The sequence below is a fragment of the Ceratosolen solmsi genome, unplaced genomic scaffold (assembly GCF_000503995.2).
Source record: "Ceratosolen solmsi marchali unplaced genomic scaffold, CerSol_1.0 scaffold23, whole genome shotgun sequence".
Classification (NCBI taxonomy): Eukaryota; Metazoa; Arthropoda; class Insecta; order Hymenoptera; family Agaonidae; genus Ceratosolen; species Ceratosolen solmsi.
Window position 1 is genome coordinate 3,712,222 of NW_011948430.1, and position 23,924 is coordinate 3,736,145.

The 23,924-nt window shown below is 29.8% G+C and overlaps 2 protein-coding genes across 2 annotated transcripts; both read left to right on the forward strand.

Moving 5' to 3' along the window:
• The first annotated feature begins 3,302 nt into the window (after window positions 1-3,302).
• On the forward strand, window positions 3,303-5,732 carry LOC105364035 (X-ray repair cross-complementing protein 6). The gene is given in 9 exon segments (XM_011501874.1): window positions 3,303-3,449; window positions 3,528-3,693; window positions 3,765-4,194; window positions 4,263-4,407; window positions 4,453-4,684; window positions 4,757-4,912; window positions 5,005-5,232; window positions 5,299-5,465; window positions 5,532-5,732. Coding segments are annotated over 9 exon segments (1,794 nt in total). The 3' UTR covers window positions 5,655-5,732.
• Window positions 5,733-8,121: 2,389 nt separating this feature from the next.
• Gfat2 (glucosamine-fructose-6-phosphate aminotransferase 2) lies at window positions 8,122-21,844 on the forward strand. The gene is made up of 15 exons (XM_011501875.1): window positions 8,122-8,371; window positions 12,564-12,671; window positions 13,017-13,106; window positions 14,456-14,599; window positions 14,694-14,860; window positions 15,725-15,866; window positions 16,856-16,879; window positions 17,571-17,591; window positions 18,349-18,506; window positions 19,113-19,352; window positions 19,492-19,690; window positions 20,562-20,806; window positions 20,890-21,045; window positions 21,121-21,249; window positions 21,336-21,844. Exons 1-15 carry the CDS (start codon window positions 8,365-8,367, stop codon window positions 21,579-21,581), a joined length of 2,076 nt encoding a protein of 691 aa, XP_011500177.1. The 5' UTR covers window positions 8,122-8,364; the 3' UTR covers window positions 21,582-21,844.
• The last annotated feature ends 2,080 nt before the right edge of the window (window positions 21,845-23,924 follow it).

Here is a 23,924-nt window from a genome sequence, read left to right on the forward strand (position 1 = left end):
AAATCTGTTGTGTACTGAATATCGAAATGCAAAGTACTGCTAATGAATTAAGATTGATATTTTTTGTTATAAGAATTCAAATTAAAATAGAGTATTTAATTGCTTGTATGCTATTGTTTATATTTTTCTTCTGAAAAGTTTTTTTTTTTTTGGTTTATTTTCGTTACAAAGAAGAGTGTTAATATTAATCCTATGATTAATAAAGTCATACATACATTTATTTATATATACATTTTTTTTTCGAGTTTCTTGAACTAATTTCATAAACAATATTTATATTTGATAACATTAATTGACAAGTCTTTAGATCATGTATAAATTAAAAAATTATCTATTTATCATTGACCTTGAACCTTCTTTTGTATATTTGCTCATTTATTTATTTATCAGATAAAATAATTTTTCCGTTTTTTAATTGTATTTAATGTTTTTTAATTTGTATTTTTTTAATAACACTTTATTTTTTGTGCATAAAGTTAGCTAAAAGATTAAGTACTTATTTAATTGTATTAAATATATATTTCACAGTACTTTTTTACATGTTATATTAATTAATCGCTAATAAATTGTCATCATTGGTATAAAGTGTTGCCTATATGATAATTAATTGTTGTATGTATGGTAAAATTTTTATTTATACTTAAATATTTTAAAACATCTTTAAGCATATTGAGCCTGGATGTATATTGATAGATAATTTTTTAAAATCTCGTGATGTAAAACATACATTTACATAAGGTAATTTAAAACTTACTGGTACACAAAACAGATTTTTAAATAATATATAAAATTGATAGTATTTAATTTATAAAATGTAATAAATATCATTATTAATAAATCGATTTATATATTTAAAGTATTATTTATATTTGATTATAATTAAATTTTTATGAACTTACATTATTGTTTTCATTTTTTATATGAAGTTTTTTATTCAAGACTTTGATTTATGATGTCAAGAAAAGAACTTATAAATGTATTATTTTAAAAAATAGGCGTATTGAATTGGAATTTTGAAACTAACTAAATTTCATAATAAAACTTACTGGATTAGATAAAAAAAAAAAAAATTAAAAATTATACGGTTGCCAGATGTAATGAATCAAAATTATAGTTAAGAAAAAATTTCATCTTGTTTGCATAAATAGTAAGTTCTTTTATAAATTATTTATTATTATAAATAAATTGATATATATACCATTTTTTAATATTCGGACCTTTTAACTATTAATACGACTTGTTATCTCTCTTTAAGATCGTATGTTGAATTATATGATAAAAAATTAATTGGTTTTCAGCTGTCGAAAGCTTTCCAGTAATAATGAATTCTTTAATTTCATAATTATTCAGAAACGCGAATAATAACAATGCCTTAAATTTATTATTATCTTGGTTGGAAGACCTTTGAGAGGGAATAAGAATAGCAGGAAGTTTGGTAGGTTAATAAATAAATAGCCGATGATGAGTATCATGCTGATTTTTAATTTATTTGTGCTGTAAAATATAGATATTTTTCTTGACTTTATAATATACTTATATTATAAAGTTAAACAGAAAAGTTTAAACTAATAAAAATCAAATTAGTGTCAGATAAATGATTAAGATCTACATTTTTTATCGTAAGAAAGTTAATCCAAAGTTTATTGTTGTTAATTTGAATGCATATTTCTTACTCACAAGAGTTAATATATTGAACAATAAGGTAATATTAATTAAAAAATATAAACGTAAAAATATATTTCAGTACTAATAACGGTAATAATTTTTAATTTACCAATGAATTATAGCTTACGTTTAAGTCTTATAAATTTTAATAAAAAAATAAAATAATATTAAATATTAGTATTTAATGAAGAGTTTCTATTAGAATAAACATATTTTAATAAAAAAATTATTTGACATAGTAAAGCCTCTAATAATTTTTTGATAACTAATGTGGAACTTTTTTTTTATTTAAAGTTAGAGAATGATAACAATGTTTTATTAGTGTTATATTATAATACAATTATAATATAAATATATTTATATTTTCAGGTAAATGTAATGTTGACAAATTTGTTGCCATTCATTTATAAGAAATCTTTCTTTTAGGAAATCTTTTTAATTTATCACCATTAGCAATAAATTATTATCTATCGATGATTTGGTTTATGGATCAACAATTACTTATATCCTAATGTATCATTCACTTAGCCAACTTTATCTGCAAGATTATTTAGTGATGGAAGTATGATGGAATCAGTTACTGATGGCGTTTTTCAGAAGGTTACTTTATCCATGAATATCACTGCAGGCAAACGCAAGTTTTACTAGAACGTGGAGGAAAAGGCGAGTAGAAATTGAACATCCGCTCGTTACAATTAGCCATTTACCGACCTATTTTAGATATTTTAGAAAAAGTGCAAAAGCGTATCGCGATTAGGTCAGCATTAAAAAAAAATTTAGATTTCAATCGTGAAAGTCTTGTAATGTTGGATTTCTTAGAGCTGATATTTATTTCTTATAACGTCCGCTATCATACCATTCGCGATCTATTGTGATTTAAAATGTATTATATTGGTAGCATTAATTTTAAAAAATTTGCTATCGTATCAGCATCGATACTTTATTTATAATTAGTAAAACTACTTTACTTATAATTACGGAAGACATAACATTTTCGCTTGATTGACATTTTTATTATGATTTTTATTGTTACTTTATATAGATCGAGCATTAGTTAACAGATTTTTTTTTAAATTTTCAAGAAATCAAGTTTGAAATTTTGATAAAATTTTGAAAGATGAAAGGTTATGTTATATTACGCAATATACGTTCTAAGCAGACGAAATATTTTCGCGTCGTAAACCATCAATTTTTATTTTTGTGTAATATAAGTTATTTCTAATTATAAATTATTTGCAAATGTTTTACAATTTAAGGTATTTATTTTAGAAATATCGTTTATTAATACTTCAAGATTTAATTATACTTATGCTAGTAGTTAAAAGTACAATATCTGCTTTTTTTTCTAAAACCAATTGTAAAACCAAATATTAAATCATTGTTTAATACATACGCACATTTATAAAGTCTATGCAAGCCTTTATTGATATTAATTATTAATAAATATTCATTTCACCCGTTTTCATTTATGTAGATGTATTTTCATTTTTACTATAGGTAATTGGGCCGGCTAGGTTATAAAAATTTACGTTAATGTTTACATGTGCTAGCGTACACATATAGAATATAGGATGAAAACGTTTATTTCCATTTAAGTTTTAAATTGTTAAAAAAGATAAAAAAATATAATGTGAAAAATGTCGTTTCATTTCTTACATAATAATGAATTTAACGATTTCGATTTGGAAAAAGAAAATGAATATCTTATTCAAGAATCAATAATATTTCTTGTTGATGGAGCTCAACAAATGTTTACAGATAATTTCTTCGAACAATGTCTAGATGTAAGAAGTAATTTATTATTGTTAAATTATTAAACATTATCATTAATATTATTCATCTTATGCTTTATTTTTTTGTAGGCATATCAAACCATAGTAAGGCAAAAATGTTCTCAAAATAAAAAAGATAAATTAGGTTTTTTTATTTATGGAACGATTGAAACTAATTGTGATATCGATAATGTAATGATATTGCAAAAGTTTGATACTGTTACAATAGATACATTGAAAAATGTTAAAAGTATAAGTATGTTGAATATTTGAAATTATGAATATATATTTTTTATTTTATCCATATACGGTTATTATCATTTTTAGTAAAAAATTACGATAAATATAAAGAGTTATCAGCAACAAAATATTCTTTGTATGATATTTTTTCGTATGTTTTTCAACAATTACATACTTTTAAAACAAGTATAAAAACTCGATACATTATTGTACTTTGTACATGTGACGATAAACCTTGTAATGAATTTGAACGACGTCGAATAGAGCATTTAGTTTCAACATTCAAGGATACTCAAACTGAATTACGTGTTATTGGATTCTCAAATTCATGGAACGATGAAATGTATTATAAAGATTTACAAATAATATCTGGAACTTTTACTAGTGATGATTACAAAAGATTCTATTTGAATGATTTTAAAGGACATATTTTAAATCCTTCCAAAAGTATTACTACGTTATCTTGGAAAATTAGTAGTGATATTTGCATGGATGTTTCTATTTATAATTTGATTTCGTAAGATTTAATTAATTTATACAAAATATTTATTTATGTATAGGTAAATCTAATGCAATGTTTTGTAGGACACCAAAATATCCTTCTAAAATAAAATTAGAAAAAGAAGAAAATGTAGTTTTAGAAGCGCGTCATGTTTTATATAAACAAAATACAGAAGACAGCCAATCACAAAGTTTATCAGTAAATTAATGTTATAGTTAGAATTATATTGTAAATTTTAATTATTTTCAACTAATTATTTTTATTAATTAATAGGAGCAAGGAATAGAAAGGACACAAAAAAAAATAATATCAAGTGATAATATTATGTATTATAAAATGTATAATGGCGTAAAAATATGTTTCAGTTCTTCCGAATGTAAAAAAATAAAACATTTAGGCTTAGAACCAGGCATTGAAATATTAGCATTTAAACCTGTAATGTGCGATCCATTATATCACGTTACTTCACCTTATTTTGTTACGTATACTAAATATAGCAATCATGGTATTGATTATTAATTAATAATATATTTTTAGTATTTAAATTTGTTAATCTTATAGAATTTCGATTTTACAGAGCGTAAAATTTTCTTCAAATCTTTTGTTAGTAGGTGTGTTAGTAAGAAAGTTATGGCAATCTGCAAAGTTGTTACAAAATATACAGTTCTAATATGCCAGATGATTCCTAGTGAGGATGATGGTGGATTCTACATGTATAAAATTCCTTTCGAGGGTATATTTACATGATTTTTTAAAAATAGTTTATGTACCAATGATATTTTTTATAATGAAAATATAATTGTACTATCTTGTATTAAATTATAGATAGTGTCAGAAATTTGAATAATCAGTTACACAAATATGTATATAATTCTGAAAATAAATGCCCAATAAATAATGAAGCGGTCGAAGTCTTTAAAAAGCTAATGGATCAATCGAAGGTCAATTTTGATCCCAAATCATTTACAAATCAGAAATTAGAAAAATGTATTGCTCATATTGAAGCATTGGCTCTAGATGAAAAATTAGGTGATCTACCACCAGATAGCACTCGTAAGTACTTGATGTATTCAATCTCCTATTAGTTAATTTAATATATTAAAAATTAAATATATTTAGTTCCTCCACCATTAAGCGTTGATGCAGAAATTTTGAAGGATACACTAATTAATATATTAAATTTAAATAATATTTCTGTCTCATCAATGAAGCGAAACAAATTACAAGTACATGGTGATGAAAAAAGGTTAAAATTAAGTGTCGAAGATGTGGCTAATAATAAAAAGGTAGTGTAATTTAAATAAACTACCAAGACATTAAATAATTAATACTTATTTTTATTTATGTTATAGCTTCATACATTGACAGTTGTACAATTAAAAGAATTTCTTCGAAGTATTAGTCAAGTAACGTCAGGAAGCAAGTCCATTCTTATTGAAAGAATTTATAATTATTTACAATTAGAAGCACCTTAAACGATACCAAGTTGAAACAAATTTATTATTTTTAAATTATATTAAAAATTTACAATTAAACGTATTTTTATAATTAAAATAAACCTGTCTTTTAATTGATAAACTGTTACATATTTAATTAATAATTGTTTTTAATTATTACAGAATATAAATATTTGATGTGTATTTGATAAATAATTCGTGATATAAAGTTATCTAGGATGTTTAAATATAATGTAAAAAATTATTTTAAAGAAACTTTTGCTCATAATTACTATCTTTTTATGTTTGTTTTATATTTATTAGTCAGATTTATTACTGAAAAAAATTTCGACAATGGTAAGAATTTATAATTAAATTATGAAAGAAATGTTATTTATAAATAAGTTATTTTTAATCAATATATGAATTGTTATCTCTGAAATATTGTTAAAGAGGAAGTATTTTAACTATCTTTCATCAGATATATAAAGTATATAAATTCATTATAAGATTCTACATTTGTCATTATTTATTATATTATTGATTTATAAGACGAGTATTGTTTATACATTTCATATATAATCATTCATCAAGTATACAATAAACTATATAATATAAAAATATTTGAAATTAAATTTAATCTTATTTCGACTTATATCACTATAATTATATTATGTTTCATTTTAACTATTTTATTAATTATACAATTTGAAAATTATAATTGTAAAATTATGATTATCGAATGAATTGAAAATGTATAAAGGAAAAATATTTTTTTATCTAATTGCGTTTGATTAAATTATGAATATTTAATATTTGTAAATGAATTAGATAAGAATTTGTTGTTAATGTATAGGCAATATAATGTTTAAAGGGATTTCAAAATTTAAATTACTTTTTTAATTTTTATTGTTAAAAACAGAATTACTTATCGTATATAAAATAATATATCCAGTACGAATCATTCAAAGTAAGAATGTTATAACAAAAATGTTATAACAAAATTATCAGACTACTTGATATAAATATATTGTTTAAAAGATAAGTATGCAATAACTAAAATTATATATAGTATGAGTTAAGTTATAATGCAGGACGATGCTTGCCATTATTTATATTTACTTTGTTTATAAATTATAACGAATACTATAATAAAATTATACAAATATATTTTTTCTTTTTAATTATTTGATTTTTTAATTTTAGTTTAAAAATGATTGTTATCGTCATAGCTCAAATGATTGAAACACATAACAAAATTTAATTAATTTATAAGATATATTTTTTAATCAATTTGTACTATAAGTATTGACATTTCTTGTTATTATAGAATTTATCGTACTTTATATTTTTAATCGTTTCTTTTTCAAATTGGAACAATCTTGACTTAATAATGTAATTAATTTTAATCGCTTAAGTAGTTAAACCAAGTGTCATAAATTTTTGATCAACTATTATGTCGAATGTATGATATTTATCTAAACATTTTAATTTTAATTTAAATACTAATGTGAGTGCCATGATTGAGAAAATCAAATAATACTCGTGTAAGTCTATTTTAAAAATTTTCACGAAATATCTAAAATTAAACAATGATCAATAATGTTGTCTTTTCAAGGTTTTAGCTTTAAGCGCGATATAAAAAATAAACTTTTTCAAATGTTAGTGACTTGTAAAAGGCTATATTTTATAAGCAAATATGTTTCACATAAGCGTACTGCATTAGCATAAATTTTATAAATTTGTAGAATTTTTGTGTGACGCATCTTTTATGAGGTATATTTATTATATATGTCGGCATGGAAATTCAATGGAAATTCGAAGAGGTTGTAGTATAAAGTCATTATAAATTCACTTATTGCGTTAATTTTTCAAAAGCCAAAGTACGTTAATCGTTCGTTAACGCCTTCGTTAAGTAAAGTTTAATTGTGAAGATATCGGCTTATCGCCGACAATGCGATATAATTCATGATCGATACTTGAGAAACCAGACACGAGAAGCCCAGGTCGCGAAACTCGTTTCACCGACGCTGATGACCAGCTCTATTTGCCTTGCCAGGACGTGTCCCCTCTATTCCGGAATCCCTCTCCCACCCCGCAGCTGTGTGAATCAGACAAAAACGCAATCAAAATAAAAAAGCTTCTCGCGTGGTAATATTTAAACGCTATGGATTTTCCCGCTGTCATTCGTTCAAACTACGTTGATCAATGGCGCAGGGCCGCGCGCACCGTAACGACAAGGACGTCGTTCGTCGCTATTGACCGTTTTGTGTCCGTGTCCTCCTCCACGTCGTACAGCTTATCCCTCGGGTGCAAATCTCCAGGTTGGGGTGTGCGTGCACGGCTCATTTCGAGTTTTGCAGCAGACGACGTGAGAGTGCGTGCGTGTGTAAGAGACAGAGGGTGGGATAGAGAGAGCGCGAACGGAAGAGTGGGAGTGAGCGATAGAGAGGGAGAAAGAGAGAGAGAGAGAGAGAGAGAGAGAAAGAGATAGATAGAGAGAGAAAGAGAGAGAGAGACTGTGTATGTCAGAGTGATAGAGATAGAGGAAGGGAATAGTCGTTGGAGGCACGGCATAAAAAGCCCGGCGCGAGCGCGCGGACGCTCAGAAGCCAGCCGCAGCGACGTATGTAAGTAGGTACATACGCACGCAAGCACACACGCACGCACGCACGCTCGCACGCATACACGCAGGCACTTCTAGGAACCCGGAGTAAGCAGATAATCTCATCGTCTAGCTGACATCAGCATGTGTGGTGAGTAGTAGTAGGCTGCGGGTGAAATCAATCGGTCATCAGGGCGGGTGCGGCGGCGGCTAAGGAGGAGAATAAAGGCGCGACTAGCGCTTTCACCGCGCATCTCTCTTCTTTTTTCCTTACTCGAGTGTCACCGTATGTCTGTCTTTCTCCCTCGCACCTCCCCCTCTCTCTACTTCTCTTTCTCTCTCTCTCTCTCTCTCTCTCTCTCTCTCTCTCTCTATCTATCTATCTCTCTCTCTATCTCGATCTTTTTTCATTTTTGTGGCACGCAGTAGTCTCGTATCACAGATTTCTCTTAAAGTCTCGGTTGATCTCGCCGCGCAGGTAACTGCGCTCCCGTATCTCTTAATTCCCTTTAATAGGTTGGCTGGCTGCTGCGTACGACTTTTGAATCGCAGCTGTTTCTCCTTGCTCGCGGCAAGCAGCACCGAGTGCCAAGGTGTTAATTAATTTCCCAGTGGCCGCTGTCGCGGTTGATTAGCCGGCGTTCTTTTCGAAAGTTCGCCTACGCGGCCGATAAGAGCGCGAGCGTCGAAGCCGTCCGTCGGACCAGCTGATAACGGCTTGACGATTTATCGTCGCGACTCCCTTCCTGCCCGCGCTTTCCCAGGCTGTGAAGGCTTGCGAAATCGAGCGGATGGAATTTTCAGCAGCGGCGTCGTTGGAAGTCCGAGTGAAAGTTCCTACATCGTTGACGATGCCTTCCTTTCCTTCTCTCTTCCTCGCCGCCCCTCCCCCTATCCCTCGCGACCCGTTCGCCGCGTACACATACATACACGTGATCCTTTGGGGCCTCGTTGAACGGCGGTGAATTGCATGGTCGGGTGGCGATGTGTTCGTAGACGTAATAATCACTTTTGATAGTTCCTATTCTCGTTCTCATATTTCTTTCTGTTTGTCCGCAAGTTTGGGATACGTAAACATCGCGAAGGCATACAACATTCGTTGAAGTTTGTAGTTTGATGACCGAGACGCAAGGTCGATGAAGGGTTTTTCAAACGATGCGACTGGATACTTTTTTTTTATTAAATCGAATGTATGTAACGAGGCTCTTGAGTTGGGGAAAGTCTATGGTTATACATTTAGTGGTCGGGCTGAGAATGCATGTAATCACGTTTTCATTTACCATTCTGTTGCAATTCGCGTATGAATTTTACGTAGAATCGCATAGCCACACTTTGAACGAGGATTTCATTTTCTCTGGGATTTCTGATTTTAACGGTAAATTTATGATCTACAGCTTTAAGTTATTTGGTACTTTTTTCCTCCGTGCATATAAGGCCAGTGGGTAAAATTGAAAAGACCATTGCATAAAGAGAACTGGTATTATTGTTCTTATCATTCTTCTTATCATATACAGCGGACACATAATTTAAAAATTTTGCAGCATAAAAATGTATTATTATTATTTTGCAATTGCTCGATATACATACATGATGCAACGCATTTGTATTGCCATTAGATTGTTTTTCGTCGGTTACTATTGACTCTTATCAAAACGTTTCCGTTAGCTTATTGATATCTTTAAAAACATCGGCGTGCCATTATGCTAAATAATATTTTGTAGTGACACGTGTTTTAACGAAGTAGTTTTATCCTTTCACTTTCTGCCGAAACGACAACACATTGCAAGTATATGCGCAGGCGTGGCATAGAGACATAAAAATAAGAGAGAGAGAGAGAGAGAGAGAGAGCGAGAGTGATAGAGAGAGGTACGGTATGAAAATTATGTATTGAATTACTCCTACGAACTTTTAGGAAAATTTCCTTGCCCACGTTATTTAATTTTACTATTTTAAATATCAATGTGTATTCATTTATTTGTAGAGTCACACTTAACACACCTTCGTATTATGCATATTAGCTCGAATTAACAGCAAATATACATTTCGATATATTTATTTTCAATATGTTGAGTATATTTTTATATTGTCTATAATTGTCTATAAATTTTCCGTTTAAATTTTATATAATTAGAAAACAACTATTGAATTCCGAGTTTTAGATATTTATGTTGATATAAAAATAAAATTAATTTTTAAATCATAATATTCATATATTTTAAAAACGATATAATTTTGATAAATAATATGTCTATAATTTATACCAGGTTTTTCGACCCCCCCCCTCCGCCCCAGACACTGACCAAACTCTATTTACTTTATTTATCTAACATTTGATTTCAACTTTATCCTAATCGCTTAGAGTTATATACATTTTCTTAATACGTGTAAAAGGTAAATTTTCATTTTTACTTTTGTAACTATAGGAAACCATGTAATTAATCATTTATTAAGTTTAAAATTACTGTTATATAATAAAATTAATAAAAAAAAGTAGTAAAACAAGTTTCTAACTAATTTATATAATTCTTAATGAAAAATTTCAATGATATTAATTAATATTATGCAATTATTGATTTTGAAATAGGTGCTTTGCGCATTCATAAAAGTATTTTTATTTCAATTTTATTAATGCTTCTACTTGTTTGAAAGAAAATCTTTTATCGGCTTTCAATTAATAACTTGCGTACAGTGAGTTGATAAAACAAATATATATATATATATATATATATATATATAATATTTATGTATAAACAAAATCCATTATTTAAAAATATTTATTAAATAACCATTTAATAGCAATACATTTATTTAAAATCCAATTGTAGCAAAAATATTGTTCGAACGGGTTCTGTAATTTTTAGGTTTCCGCTTTCCTTATTTTACTATAAATGTTTCTTTTTATATTTAAATTTTAATTCGCTTATTGAGACTTCATCAATATTTGTTTGCACAACTTTACTCTCTCAATTCAATACTTAAGTATATTTTGAAATTAATGTCAATAATATAAAAATACAGTTTTTTTCTTCTAAGTAATATAAAGATATAATAATTTATTATCAAGTATTATAAAAGATGATTTTTCTAACGTAAGCAAAATCTAAGTAATTTAGTAAAGCATGAAATTGTACTTATGAGCTTATATATATATTTTTTATAAATTAAATAATTAAAATGAAGTAAAATTAGATTAAAAATTTAAAAATACTTCTTTTACGTAAAATGCACGTGCCGAATGCTGAGAATTGCTTATTTGTTAAAAAATTCGTTAAGTAACCTAAATTTTATAATTTTCATTCTCATTTCATAATCCGTGGATAATTAAGAATAAAATATTTTTATAAAACAGACAGAGAGAATAACTTATGTAAGATTAAAGAATTAGGAACTCGTGTCTTGACATTGCGTTGAAATTCATTTTACCTTGCCGGTCATTCACCTTTGCCCGTAACGGGAACGTGCACTGCATTGCAATTAATTGATTGAGACCTTCAAAGTAATGACATATTTACTTTTCTATGTATGATTTTTCAAGTTATAATATTACGGCTTTTTTATGGCTATAGGATCTTGTGTTAGTAATAATCAATTGATTGATCAATTAATATTAATAATTTTCTGATGTAATAAAAGTAAGGATGAAGTTATAATTTTAGGTCGTTTTCTGTAAAAAAGTATTTCTGTCATTCCTCCATTATATTTAAACCACACTTTTATAAACGAACGAATTTAATTTGTTTATTATTCAATTAGTTGCTTAAAAAATAATGGTAAAATAATTTTTAATTTTCGAGTGGACAAAAATTGTTTAAGAGACATTTTTCATCGAACTAGATATTTTGAATATAAATTAAAATGCTGTTTTGTTTTTTATAAAACTTTTAATAATTAATTATTTAGGTAATATTTTATTCTGAATTGATGAATTGCATAATAATCTTGATTACATTCATTAAATATTTCTTTACATTACTTTTATTTTATCGCTCTAAACAATCATTTTATAACGATTGAATAGTTTAAGAAATTTAAATATTTTTTTATCATAGATGCAACTGATAAGGTACGATTCATGCGTTCTTTGTAACGAAAGTTTTTCAATTTTTTGTAAATTAAAGATGTAGTATCATATAACAAGTCATTACAAGCTCCAAAAAAAGTTGAGAAAGTTGAAAGATTTCCCTTTGGGAGGCCTTTGAGACTAAACGACTCGAGTTTAATGGACGAAGTTTATAGTTTTTGTTGATCCCTGGGCCGGCAATCCTTTCTTTTGGCACAATCAATGTGTACGCGCCTCGAGACAATACTATAAAGCAGCATTGTCATATACGAAAAAATTTCAGGAATTTTCGCCTACTTGAACTATTTGACGCCTAAGAGCAGGAAGGAGATTTTGGAACTTCTTGTTGGTGGACTAAAGCGACTAGAATACAGGGGCTATGATTCTGCAGGTAAGATTTAATAAAAATATAGGTATCGATGACTATAAGTCCGATGTTATTCTCTTGCTTTTTTGTATGAAGAAAAAGGTGCGCCTCTGACGATAAGCGAATTCCACGAAATTTCTTTTGCACTTATTATCTTATTTGCATACCTTACAATGAGCGTGCAGGAGTGTGAATTCGTTCGTCTTGCGTCACTTAGTATTTTTTTTGTGTTTTTTTTTTGTTTTTTTTTTTTTGTTTGTTAAAGTGCGGAGAATGTGGTCGAATGACGCTTAGAAAGAGAAAGTACATTGCACCAAGCGTGATTTTCGATATTTTGACCATTCACCCTTTTTTCTTTTTAAAATGCAGGCGTCGCCCTTGACTCATCCGACGGCAAGGATATCGCTATTATTAAGAAGCAAGGAAAAGTCAAGGCTCTTGAGGAGGAAATATTTCAGAGTAAGTCATCAAAACAAATGTTTACTTGTATTCAATACAAAGTGGCTTCTTTATTTATTATCCAAAAGCAATTCACGATAGTATTTTTATATTTTATTACAATTTCAATATCAAACATTCAGCAGATATCAGTACATTGTTCTTTTTATATTTTTTTATTACAAATTCAAATCATTTCTTGTCGTATTATACATACGTTCATTTCCGAGATATTTTTCTTAGTGACAGATAAATTTCACTTATAATAGGCGGTATTATTTTGATAATTTACTGATTTTATTTACATTACATATTATTTTTTTTATCTAGTATTTTCATATATCAATAAATTGAATAAAACTTGTTAGTAAAAAGTTTTACGCTAATTTCTTCAATTAATTGCCGGTTCAATATCACATACTCAAAGAAATAAATTTTTTTAAACATATTGAAGCTTCATATATTATATTACAAATATATAATATAAATTAACATTAATACTTGAAAAATATATCGAATGTTAATATGCAATGTATGATATATGTTTATACCTATAAATAAATAAATAAATAAATATATATATATATATATATATATATATATATATATATATATAAATTTATAGAATATTTTGTATTTAAAAAATTACATTAAGTTAATTAATTTCTTTTAGACAATAAGAACGTAAATATATGGTTGTAATATTTGTAAAAACTTATCATTTTGATCGATACTCTCTATGGTATTAAAAATTAAAATGCATACAGACACTAATTATCTTATTTTCTCGTCGTCTCCATTTTATTTATTGAAAACATTATATGTATATTTTATAGATATGCAGTGTATAGTATATATATATATATATATATATATATATATACACACAATTATATAGTGCATGATATATCTGCTCCCACCAGTCCCTAAACCGACACACGTAATTCACTTCATTATGATTAATAATCAAATAATATTCCTTAATTATACGTATATGCTAGTGGAGAAAAATGAAGAAGCTTTTAACTATCTGTCCAGTTGCTATTAAATCATATAATAAAGCAGGAATAACTGACAGTAGTGTGAGAAATATTGTCTTGTTATTCGTGGATCGTAAAGATTAATATTGCTTAGAGTTTCGCCTGTTAAAGAATAAGCAGAAGAATTAAATGTAATATTGAATATGTAATCACGATGATTATCATTACTCAATATTGAAATTGTCGGTTACATAAAGACTAATAACAAAAAGTATTCCCTCTTTTGTTACATAACACCCGTCATTTAGACCTGGTCGAATGGCAATATTTTCCCATGTATAAAGGAACGTACTTATTAACTTATGGGAGACCCTATAATATACATTACAGACTCTGCACTTGATTTTGACTCAAGCATCAAGAGTCACGTAGGTATAGCTCACACCCGATGGGCAACTCACGGTGTTCCATCCGAGGTGAACTCCCATCCTCAGCGATCTGACATCGAGCACTCATTTGTGGTTGTCCACAATGGTAAAGTTGTCATACATTTGTATACTCACTCTTGTATTCCTTGCGAGTGGTTTATGTAATTGTGCACCTCTTTATTTACGCTTTCGCGCTTCAGGAATCATCACGAATTATAAAGACATCAAGATCTTGCTGCAAAATCGTGGCTACAACTTTGAAAGTGAAACAGACACGGAGATTATAGCTAAGCTCATCCACCATCTGTGGGTTCAGCATCCAAACTATGCCTTTCGTGAGCTCGTTGAACAAGTTGTGCAACAGCTCGTAAGTATATACAGTAACTGTACTATGAACTATATGATAATTATATTTAAATTTAGTTTAATACTCGGTTTGATGTAAGGGTGGGCGTCCCCAATCCCCCTCCCGCCCCCCATTGATTAGTCATATAGAATGCATAAGCGATTCGAGGTTCTTGAACGTTAAATGTCACGTATTAAGAAGTCCTGTTATAATACTTGTATACAATTACTATTTTATCAATTATTTTGTAATTATGAGTACGAAATGATTTTTGAATATTTTACTATTTATTTCATTATTGTAAAGAGCTACTATTCTTTTAATGACGTTCGTTATTTAAAAATACAAAGGATTATACAATCATTAAGCAATAATAAAATTATGTAATGATATTCTATACATTCAAACTACGAAGAAATTTTGAATATTATTTTGTTGCAAATATCAAGACAATAATTAGGTTTAAAAAGTGCTATAAGCTGTGTTTGTTTGAACTTTCGAATACGTGAGAATGATGAAATTTAGAAATGAAAGGAGATTAAATGAAAATTAATGCGTTACACAAATACGTGCGCGCACTTCTATACATACATACATACAGTTAGATATTTAAAAATGTAAATATATTGACTCATTCAAGACTCAAATAATAATTGATAGTAATGGGGCCATATAATTTATATAATATGCTTTGGGCACCTTAAATGACTTCTTTATGTTTCGTGTCGCATTTATGATGTTAGTAAAATGTAATTGCAAATTTCGAATAATCAAAAACAAGCAAAGTCAATTCCCAATGATAATATCGATTAGATCTCATGCTAATTCGACCTTTAAAAAGCAATATTCATAAAAAAAGTCGATATAATTTTTTTATTTTAATAGGAAGGTGCATTCGCTCTGTGCTTCAAAAGCAAGCACTTTCCGGACGAATGCGTAGCCACGCGACGTGGATCGCCGCTTCTGGTTGGCATTAAAACCAAAACTACACTTGCCACCGATCATGTGCCCATTCTCTATGGCAAAGGTGAAACTTGATGATTGATTTATTATTTATATTTGCTGTTTTTTTTTTTTTTTTTTTTTTTTTTTTTTTTTTTTGACGACTATGAGAAACAAACATACGCCGATTATAGAAGAGATAGTTTTGGAGGATTTAGGAATTCTCGAGGAGAAAGTGTGAAGGAAAAGAACATTCTGTCTTTATTGTTGTGCTTGATCTGTGTTACTGTGGTGAAGGTAAAGGCGTAGCCATTGAGATTTACGATTGCATCAGCAATCAATATATATCTTGATTAAATTTAGTCCTTATTGATGGTTCAAGCATTAACTCTTCTTATTCATCGAGTAGTGAATTATTAAATGCTGGAGTACCTTTCTCGAAATAATAATCCACATAGCACGAATACCTTCTTTAATGAAATTACGTATTGACATAAAAGCAATCAACTTAATTTTACGAATGACGTTTATAACATAATCTACATTAATAACATAACATTAATTTTTAACATTACTTTACGGAAATGCATGAAGAATTGTTTCTAACAACGCATGATTAATTCAATAAACTGTATCCATGTCATGACAAGGTGTGTATTTATGTGTACCAGTAGCACGCATTATCATCATTATAATCTATCCCTTGTTTAATCGTAAAGAGTAATGAAACAATTTTTTTTTTGTTTTTTTTTCTCTTTAATTTTATATTATCTCTTCCTCATTTTAGATTTTTTCACATTCGTACACCTACATGTAAGAATTAATAGGTAGAGCTTGTATACGCATTGAATTTTATGTACACACCATAAATCGCTAAGTAAACGTTATTGATTTGTTAATTTTATTTAAAAATAAAGATATTTTTGCTTTCTAGTGGTTTATATATATATATTTTTTTTTTTTTTTTTAATAAATTTTGAATACCAGCAGTCCATTGATGTGGATACTACATGTATGTTTCTTTTGCATGAAACTTCACCTTCCGGTTTGTATCTCGACTTATCGCCTGAACAGACGACCTTCCAAGCACTGTCAAAGGTATATAACACATAGACACTATTAATAACTTTACCTGTTACGGTACTTAAGCTTAAAACTGTCAAAATCGAATTCCTGATTATCTTTAGTACACGACAAAGAATAAAATGAATAACATTTTATCGGTCGTCCTTATGATGCACGCCAACTTCTTTTTTCTGTGTTTTACCAGGTACTCTCGATTCTCCTATTATTGATCTTTTTTCCTTCCTTCACAAAATATTAGTGTTATTATAATTACGATGTTGTGCATCATTTAAATGCACATGCATACATTTACATTTTTTAATTTGTAAATTTAAATTATTTTGAATAACTAGTGGTTACAAAAATATATATATATATATATATATGCTTCGCAAGTTAACATTTTTATAAAAGCAATTTTAATATTGGGATTGAGAAAATTGGATTTCAAATGACCGATGAAATTACCGAAAGATATAATAAAGATAAAATCTAATTGACAATGTATTTAATATATATTTTCTAAATGCTTTTAAATTTAATTGCGTATTTTAAGTTTATCTTAATTTTTAATTGATTTTTAATTGATCATTATGCATAATTTTTTTTTTTACATTTTACATTTTAGTTATTTACAGGCATATTAGTTTTAATTTAAGCATGGTTTCTTTAACTAATTGTGTTTTTGTTTTTCGTCTTTCTTCCTCTGCCTCGAAAATTGCAGAATCCGAAGCAACAACTAAAGGTACCTTCATTTTACGTTTAAATTTGTTTGCATGATAATAAGCTTCGCAACATTTGCCTTTGATTATTTACTATAACTATTATTATAACTATCATTATTATTATTGTTGTTGTTGTTATTATTATTATTATTATTATTATTATTATTATTATCATTATCATTATCATTATCATTATCATTATTATCATTATTATCATTATTTTCTTACGTTTATGCTTTTATTACAAACGCTGTAACAATTTGGCCTTTAAGTTAATATATCTTAGCTTGATGTGCGGCATTAATCATTCGTCTGTACGCCTTAATTTGGTTTTGCACATTTTAGCTTAAAACCTGAAAATATAAAAAGGTATAAACATGATTTCTACAATTATAACTCTAAGTGGATAGTTTAGGGGTGAATTACTTGAATACTCTAGTCAACCGAAATTACGCTTAATTTAATTTCATTTACTTATCTTTTAATAATCTTAACACTGTTACGGTGATGGTTTAGTTCTTTATTTTCAGCATTACTGGCAAGGAAGCCTGTGGTGTAATGTGCGATTTAATGCAGACACATGAAAGGGGTTTGCCATGTACACGTACGCATTTAACGAAGAAAATAAAGTCTTTATCAGGAATGTACTCTTTCATTGTGCAGCATTATATCATATATACAGTTAATTTCTTTGTTATTATTATTTAAATTCGCCTAGAATATTTAATACGAGATCGTAAAGATGAACGGCCGGATTTTATTACCAATTTTTTCTAGAACACCGTCCGCACCGTCGCTCCGCGGATTATCCAATCATGCCACGCAGCGAAAGCACTTCCGAGTTTCAACCGCTCGAAGATAAAGAAGTCGAGTACTTCTTTGCCTCTGACGCTAGTGCCGTAATTGAACATACAAATCGCGTCATTTTTCTAGAGGTAAATTTTTTTCGATTTATTCGAAAAATTTCGATATACAGGGCAATAACGATGCGTCGAATCAATAAACATTAACATTCTTCGGCTCTACGCAGTTATTTCAATTTATTTATCTTCTTTTAATAGAGCATAGGATTAATTTTTAAGTTATTTATGAAACAATATGTGGCTCTTAGTGAATAAAGGCCAAGGAAATTACGTATGTATGTCTATAAAAATTTGTCTTCGTTATTGAGTTAAGAATTCAAGGTAGCGCTTGTTGTTTTAATTTCAACATAAACATTCCGTAATTTTCTGCAGATTTTTTCTTATAAAATATTTCAACACTTTGTATTTAATCACGTGTAGCTTAAATGCTTAACAATGTCGATATCATAACAAATTTAGTTTAAAACATAAAACGACAACATAAGTAACGTAATAATGTAATTACAAAGTAAATTAATTGTTGAAATACTGACAATGACTCAATTCTACAATCCTACATCAATGCTATTTTTCTATACTTTTTATTTTATATAATTAATAATATTTTTACCGAGTATATCATTACAGATGCTGTTATTACTATTCAAATGAATTAATGAAAATATTTCGCTATTTCAGGATGACGATGTGGCTGCTGTGAAGGATGGCGCACTCAGTATTCATCGACTTCGACGATGTGTAGATGATGCTCATGCTCGTGAAATTCATACTCTAAAAATGCAAATCCAGCAAATAATGAAGGGTAACTACGAGTATTTCATGCAGAAAGAAATTTTTGAGCAGCCTGAGTCAGTTGTAAATACAATGAGAGGACGATTGAATTTCCGCGATAATTCCGTGAGATTGGGCGGGATTAAGGTAATTCTATACAGTGCGACAACTTGTAATTGTACTTTTTCATTTCTAAGAGCCCTCTAACCGAATCCCTACCATCAACACATTCGCGGAATGACATTCATTCATATTTTTAGAATTAAAACCACTGCTTTCTGTTTAGGATTATATTCCCGAAATTAAAAGATGCAGGCGTCTTATGTTAATTGGCTGTGGCACTAGTTATCATTCGGCAATTGCCACAAGGCAGCTTTTGGAAGAGCTTACGGAATTACCCGTTATGGTCGAGCTTGCATCTGACTTTCTCGATAGGAATACACCAGTTTTCCGTGATGATGTTTGTTTCTTTATTTCTCAGTCAGGTATATTGGATGTATATATTATTTATTAATTGTGTTTATAATGTAATGTTGAATTGCTTTAGAGAATATATTTTATTTTTATGTGAGATGTGTAAATATAATCCATGACAGATTTCGTACTATCTTTTTAGAATATGTATTAAAATAATTTGCGTTTAAAGGTATTTTTACTAATCAGTCGGATATTTATGTAATTTATAATATAAAGTATTACTAAAGTATATATTTAAAGTATATATATTTTTTAATATTTAAATGTTTTAAGATATTTTAATTTTAATTCGTTTACACCTAATGTCAGGTGTTTCGAAAAACTTTTTCATTGAAAATTTCAATATATTGACAGTTTTCGAAAAAATCAGAGTTTATTCGAATATCAGAGATTATTAATTTTCTTTTAATTTATCGAGCTCTATTGTCGGATAGCTAAATAATATAAAAAGAATATAGTTATTTTAATGCGTTGTTCATCATAATAACATGTAAATAAAATTTTTTGTTAACATTTTTCATTTTCTGATATATTTACCAGTAAATAGTCATTATGGTATGATGAAATTTAGTGAGGGTTTCCTTTCGGTATTTCATTTTATTTAAGAAGATTTAACAAATTAAAATAAGAGTTATTACAGAGCTGAAAAAAATCAATCAAAGAGCTTTTTACACGATATTAAAATATATCGAAATTTATTTTGAAGTGCTTTTCACGTAATTTTCATTGTTGCTAATAATGTTACAGTGTATATATATATATATATATATATATATATATATATATATATATATATATATATATATATAAATATTGAATATATAATAGCCTGGATTTACTAAAGAAAACCGAGAAATAGCTTGAATACTGTATTTATAGGGGAGACAGCGGACACCTTGATGGCACTGAGATACTGTAAAACTCGAGGAGCTTTGATTGTTGGAATTACCAATACTGTTGGAAGTAGTATTTGTCGTGAGTCGCATTGTGGAGTTCACATTAATGCTGGTCCAGAAATTGGCGTTGCTAGCACCAAGGCTTATACATCACAATTCATTTCTCTGGTGATGTTTGCGCTTGTCATGAGCGAGGACAGAATTTCTCTGGGAACAAGACGAATGAATGTTAGATTCATATATTCAGTGATATTAATAAACGTTAAATTTAAAATTAATAATAAAAGTTTAATAGAATGTTTGTTTGATAGATTATTGAAGGATTGAAGAATTTGGACAATCAAATTCGTCAGGTATTGGAATTGGATGAGAAAGTTAAAGATTTGGCAAAGTCATTGTTTCAACATAAATCCCTTTTAATAATGGGTAGAGGATATAATTTTGCTACCTGTATGGAAGGAGCACTTGTAAGTTATTGTCAATGAATTTACTGATGATAGATAACAGATATGCTGCTAATGGAATCGTATTCTCTGTTATAGAAAGTGAAAGAATTAACTTATATGCACAGTGAGGGTATAATGGCTGGCGAATTGAAGCACGGACCTCTAGCCCTTGTCGATGACTCGATGCCCGTAATAATGATTGTAATGCGGGATCCCGTATACGTTGTACGTAATTTGTTATCCCTTGTAAATCTATTTTCGTTGCCCAATGAATTGGATATTCATTAATCGTACTTAATATTTAATTGTAGAAATGCATGAATGCTCTACAGCAAGTGACAGCTCGCGATGGCAGACCAATTGTTATTTGCGAGGAAGGTGACACTGAGACAAAATCATTTGCCGCAAAAGTTCTGGAGATTCCAAAAACAGTGGACTGCCTTCAGGGCGTGCTAACTGTCATTCCAATGCAATTACTTTCATTTCACATTGCAGTACTTCGCGGTTGTAACGTCGATTGTCCGCGAAATTTGGCGAAATCCGTCACGGTCGAATAAATACATTCCCGTAATAACGTTAAAAATATTTTATTGCCAAGGTCGTCGACGACTAATCAAAGATAAGAATCGGCTGTGGATGACGAGATTTGATACGATAGTTGATGTCAGAGCGTCCGGCAATTAGAACAACAAGTAACATACCGAAAATGGAACGAAATTTAATAGTCTCGCCGGGGAGCGATCGATTATTTGTCTGATCGATGAAAATTTTTATAATAATACGATACGATGAATTGCAGATAAATAATAGTATGCATTGTACTTTTAAAGAGCTTTTCGATCTGAATATTATAAGTACTTAGTTCAATGCTCTGCCCTTTGCAATACATTTTTATTGATATTATCGAGCAGTATGCAAGGGTATAAAGAAAAATGGAAAAAAACGAAAAGATAAAAATGTCTAAAAGAGAAATAGAAAGTTTAGACTAAATGTATGTCTAAATTCTCATAAGTTATATTAAATATGGATTCTACGGATTAGATATTAGGAATAAAAATTTTTATATGTAACGTAAAGTTAAGAATATTTTAAACGACATTGTAAAGATTTATCAATTTTCATAAAATCCGTATTATATGTAAATATCACTTAATATCCGTCGGTCTGATTATTGTCTATTTGTAGCAAATCATTATTAAAATTTTATTAGACTGATCTGAATTTGCATTTTTTGTTGTTGTTGATTATTATGAATTTTTTCATACAATATTCACAATATTATCTTACTATTACCTAAGTATTATGTACTTGCAAATATTATTGGAAATCCACGATATGCAGCGCGATATTCAGTAGTAACGGACGTTTCCCGAAACATAATATCGAAGTAGTAAAAAGCCTGTTGAGTAGGAATGTACGGACCTGTGACGTGATAAATTATATCATATCTTGAAAAAACATCTTGCTACTTTGTACATAGCATAATGAAATAGCTTTGTATGACAATCATAAATACCTAATAATCAACTCCTTTGCTCCTGTATTTCTATCAACGTTAAATCATTTCTTAACATGTCTAATACACATTGATACAAAATACCGTTTTTCTATTAAAAACAATTTATTTTATAATTTTTAAGCGTTTAAATAAATTCGTACGTTAATTTCAATTAAATGAAAATGCCACACGCTCTACATTAATGAAGCAATCTTTTTTTTTTATAAAAAATAAGAAAAAAATTATATATTTACATCAAACAGAATATTCAATATTTTCCATTTCAATTTATTTATTTATTATTACAATATTTCAAAACGTTGGCTTTGGAACTTTTTTAAATTTTGTAAAATCGAGGAACTATCATGATAAATCAAACTCCAAATCAGCCTATATATTTGATCGAGAGTAGATCTTCATTGCTATCTTTGAATCACCGGTAACTTAAAGTCATGGGGGTGCAGTGAGAGCCCAAATGACACCCCGTTCGCACTACTCGGCTTGCAAGTAGTAGAGGCCCGACATCAGTCAGACACCCACTCCCTTCCGTTCCCGTGGGTGGCGCCAACTCGAAGTGGGTCATGGGTCCGAGGGTGAGAAATTACCATTCCCGTGCAAGCGCCGGCTTTTATTTCGTTACGCCAGGTGGCACGTGCTGCGCGACATCAGCGTTGGGTTTCTAAATTTAGCGTGGCCTCTCAGTCCTCCCACCTCTCTTGCACCGATCCTTTGAGGCCCCGGCCACGGTGTTCGTTCGACCCGAGTTGGGAGGAGGATTGTCCAAACCTCGGCAAAGGGTAAACAGAGATGTAGACGTCTGTCGAGCCAGCCGCGGCCTCCGTTCGGGAGAAACGTGACTGCGGCTCGAGAGAGTAAAGGCGCACGAGAAACGGAGGCTACTGGAGCGAGAGGACCGAGTCGCTCGATCCGACGAGTTTGCGCAGCTCGGAATTACGGCGCAGGCCCTGTCCACACTTGCGCCGAGATGGGGGCCAATGACGCGCGAGCCCCCTCCCCCTCCGCCGATCGCCCCCTTCGCCACTCCCGAGAGCGCACGGCCACTACGCGAGTCAGTCGACGTGCCGCCGGCGAGCAGTGCGGACGCTCCAAGCAGCAGAGATTTTTCGCCGTGAAGGGAAAGCTCCCTCCTACCCGCGTCGCCCTCGCTCGCTCGCTCGCTCGCTCGCTCGTTCGCGCTATCTCTCACTCTCTCTCCCTCTTTCTCTCTTTATATTTCTCGCTCTCTCTCTCTCTCTCTCTCTCTCTCTCTCTCTTTCTCTCTCTCTCTCTTAGTCTCTCATTAACCATCTATCACACCGATCTTATTTCTCTATAACGGCGGGCTACCCAGTCTCTCGCTCACCCCTTGTGTGTGCCACCCCCAAAGCACCGCTCAGCGTTG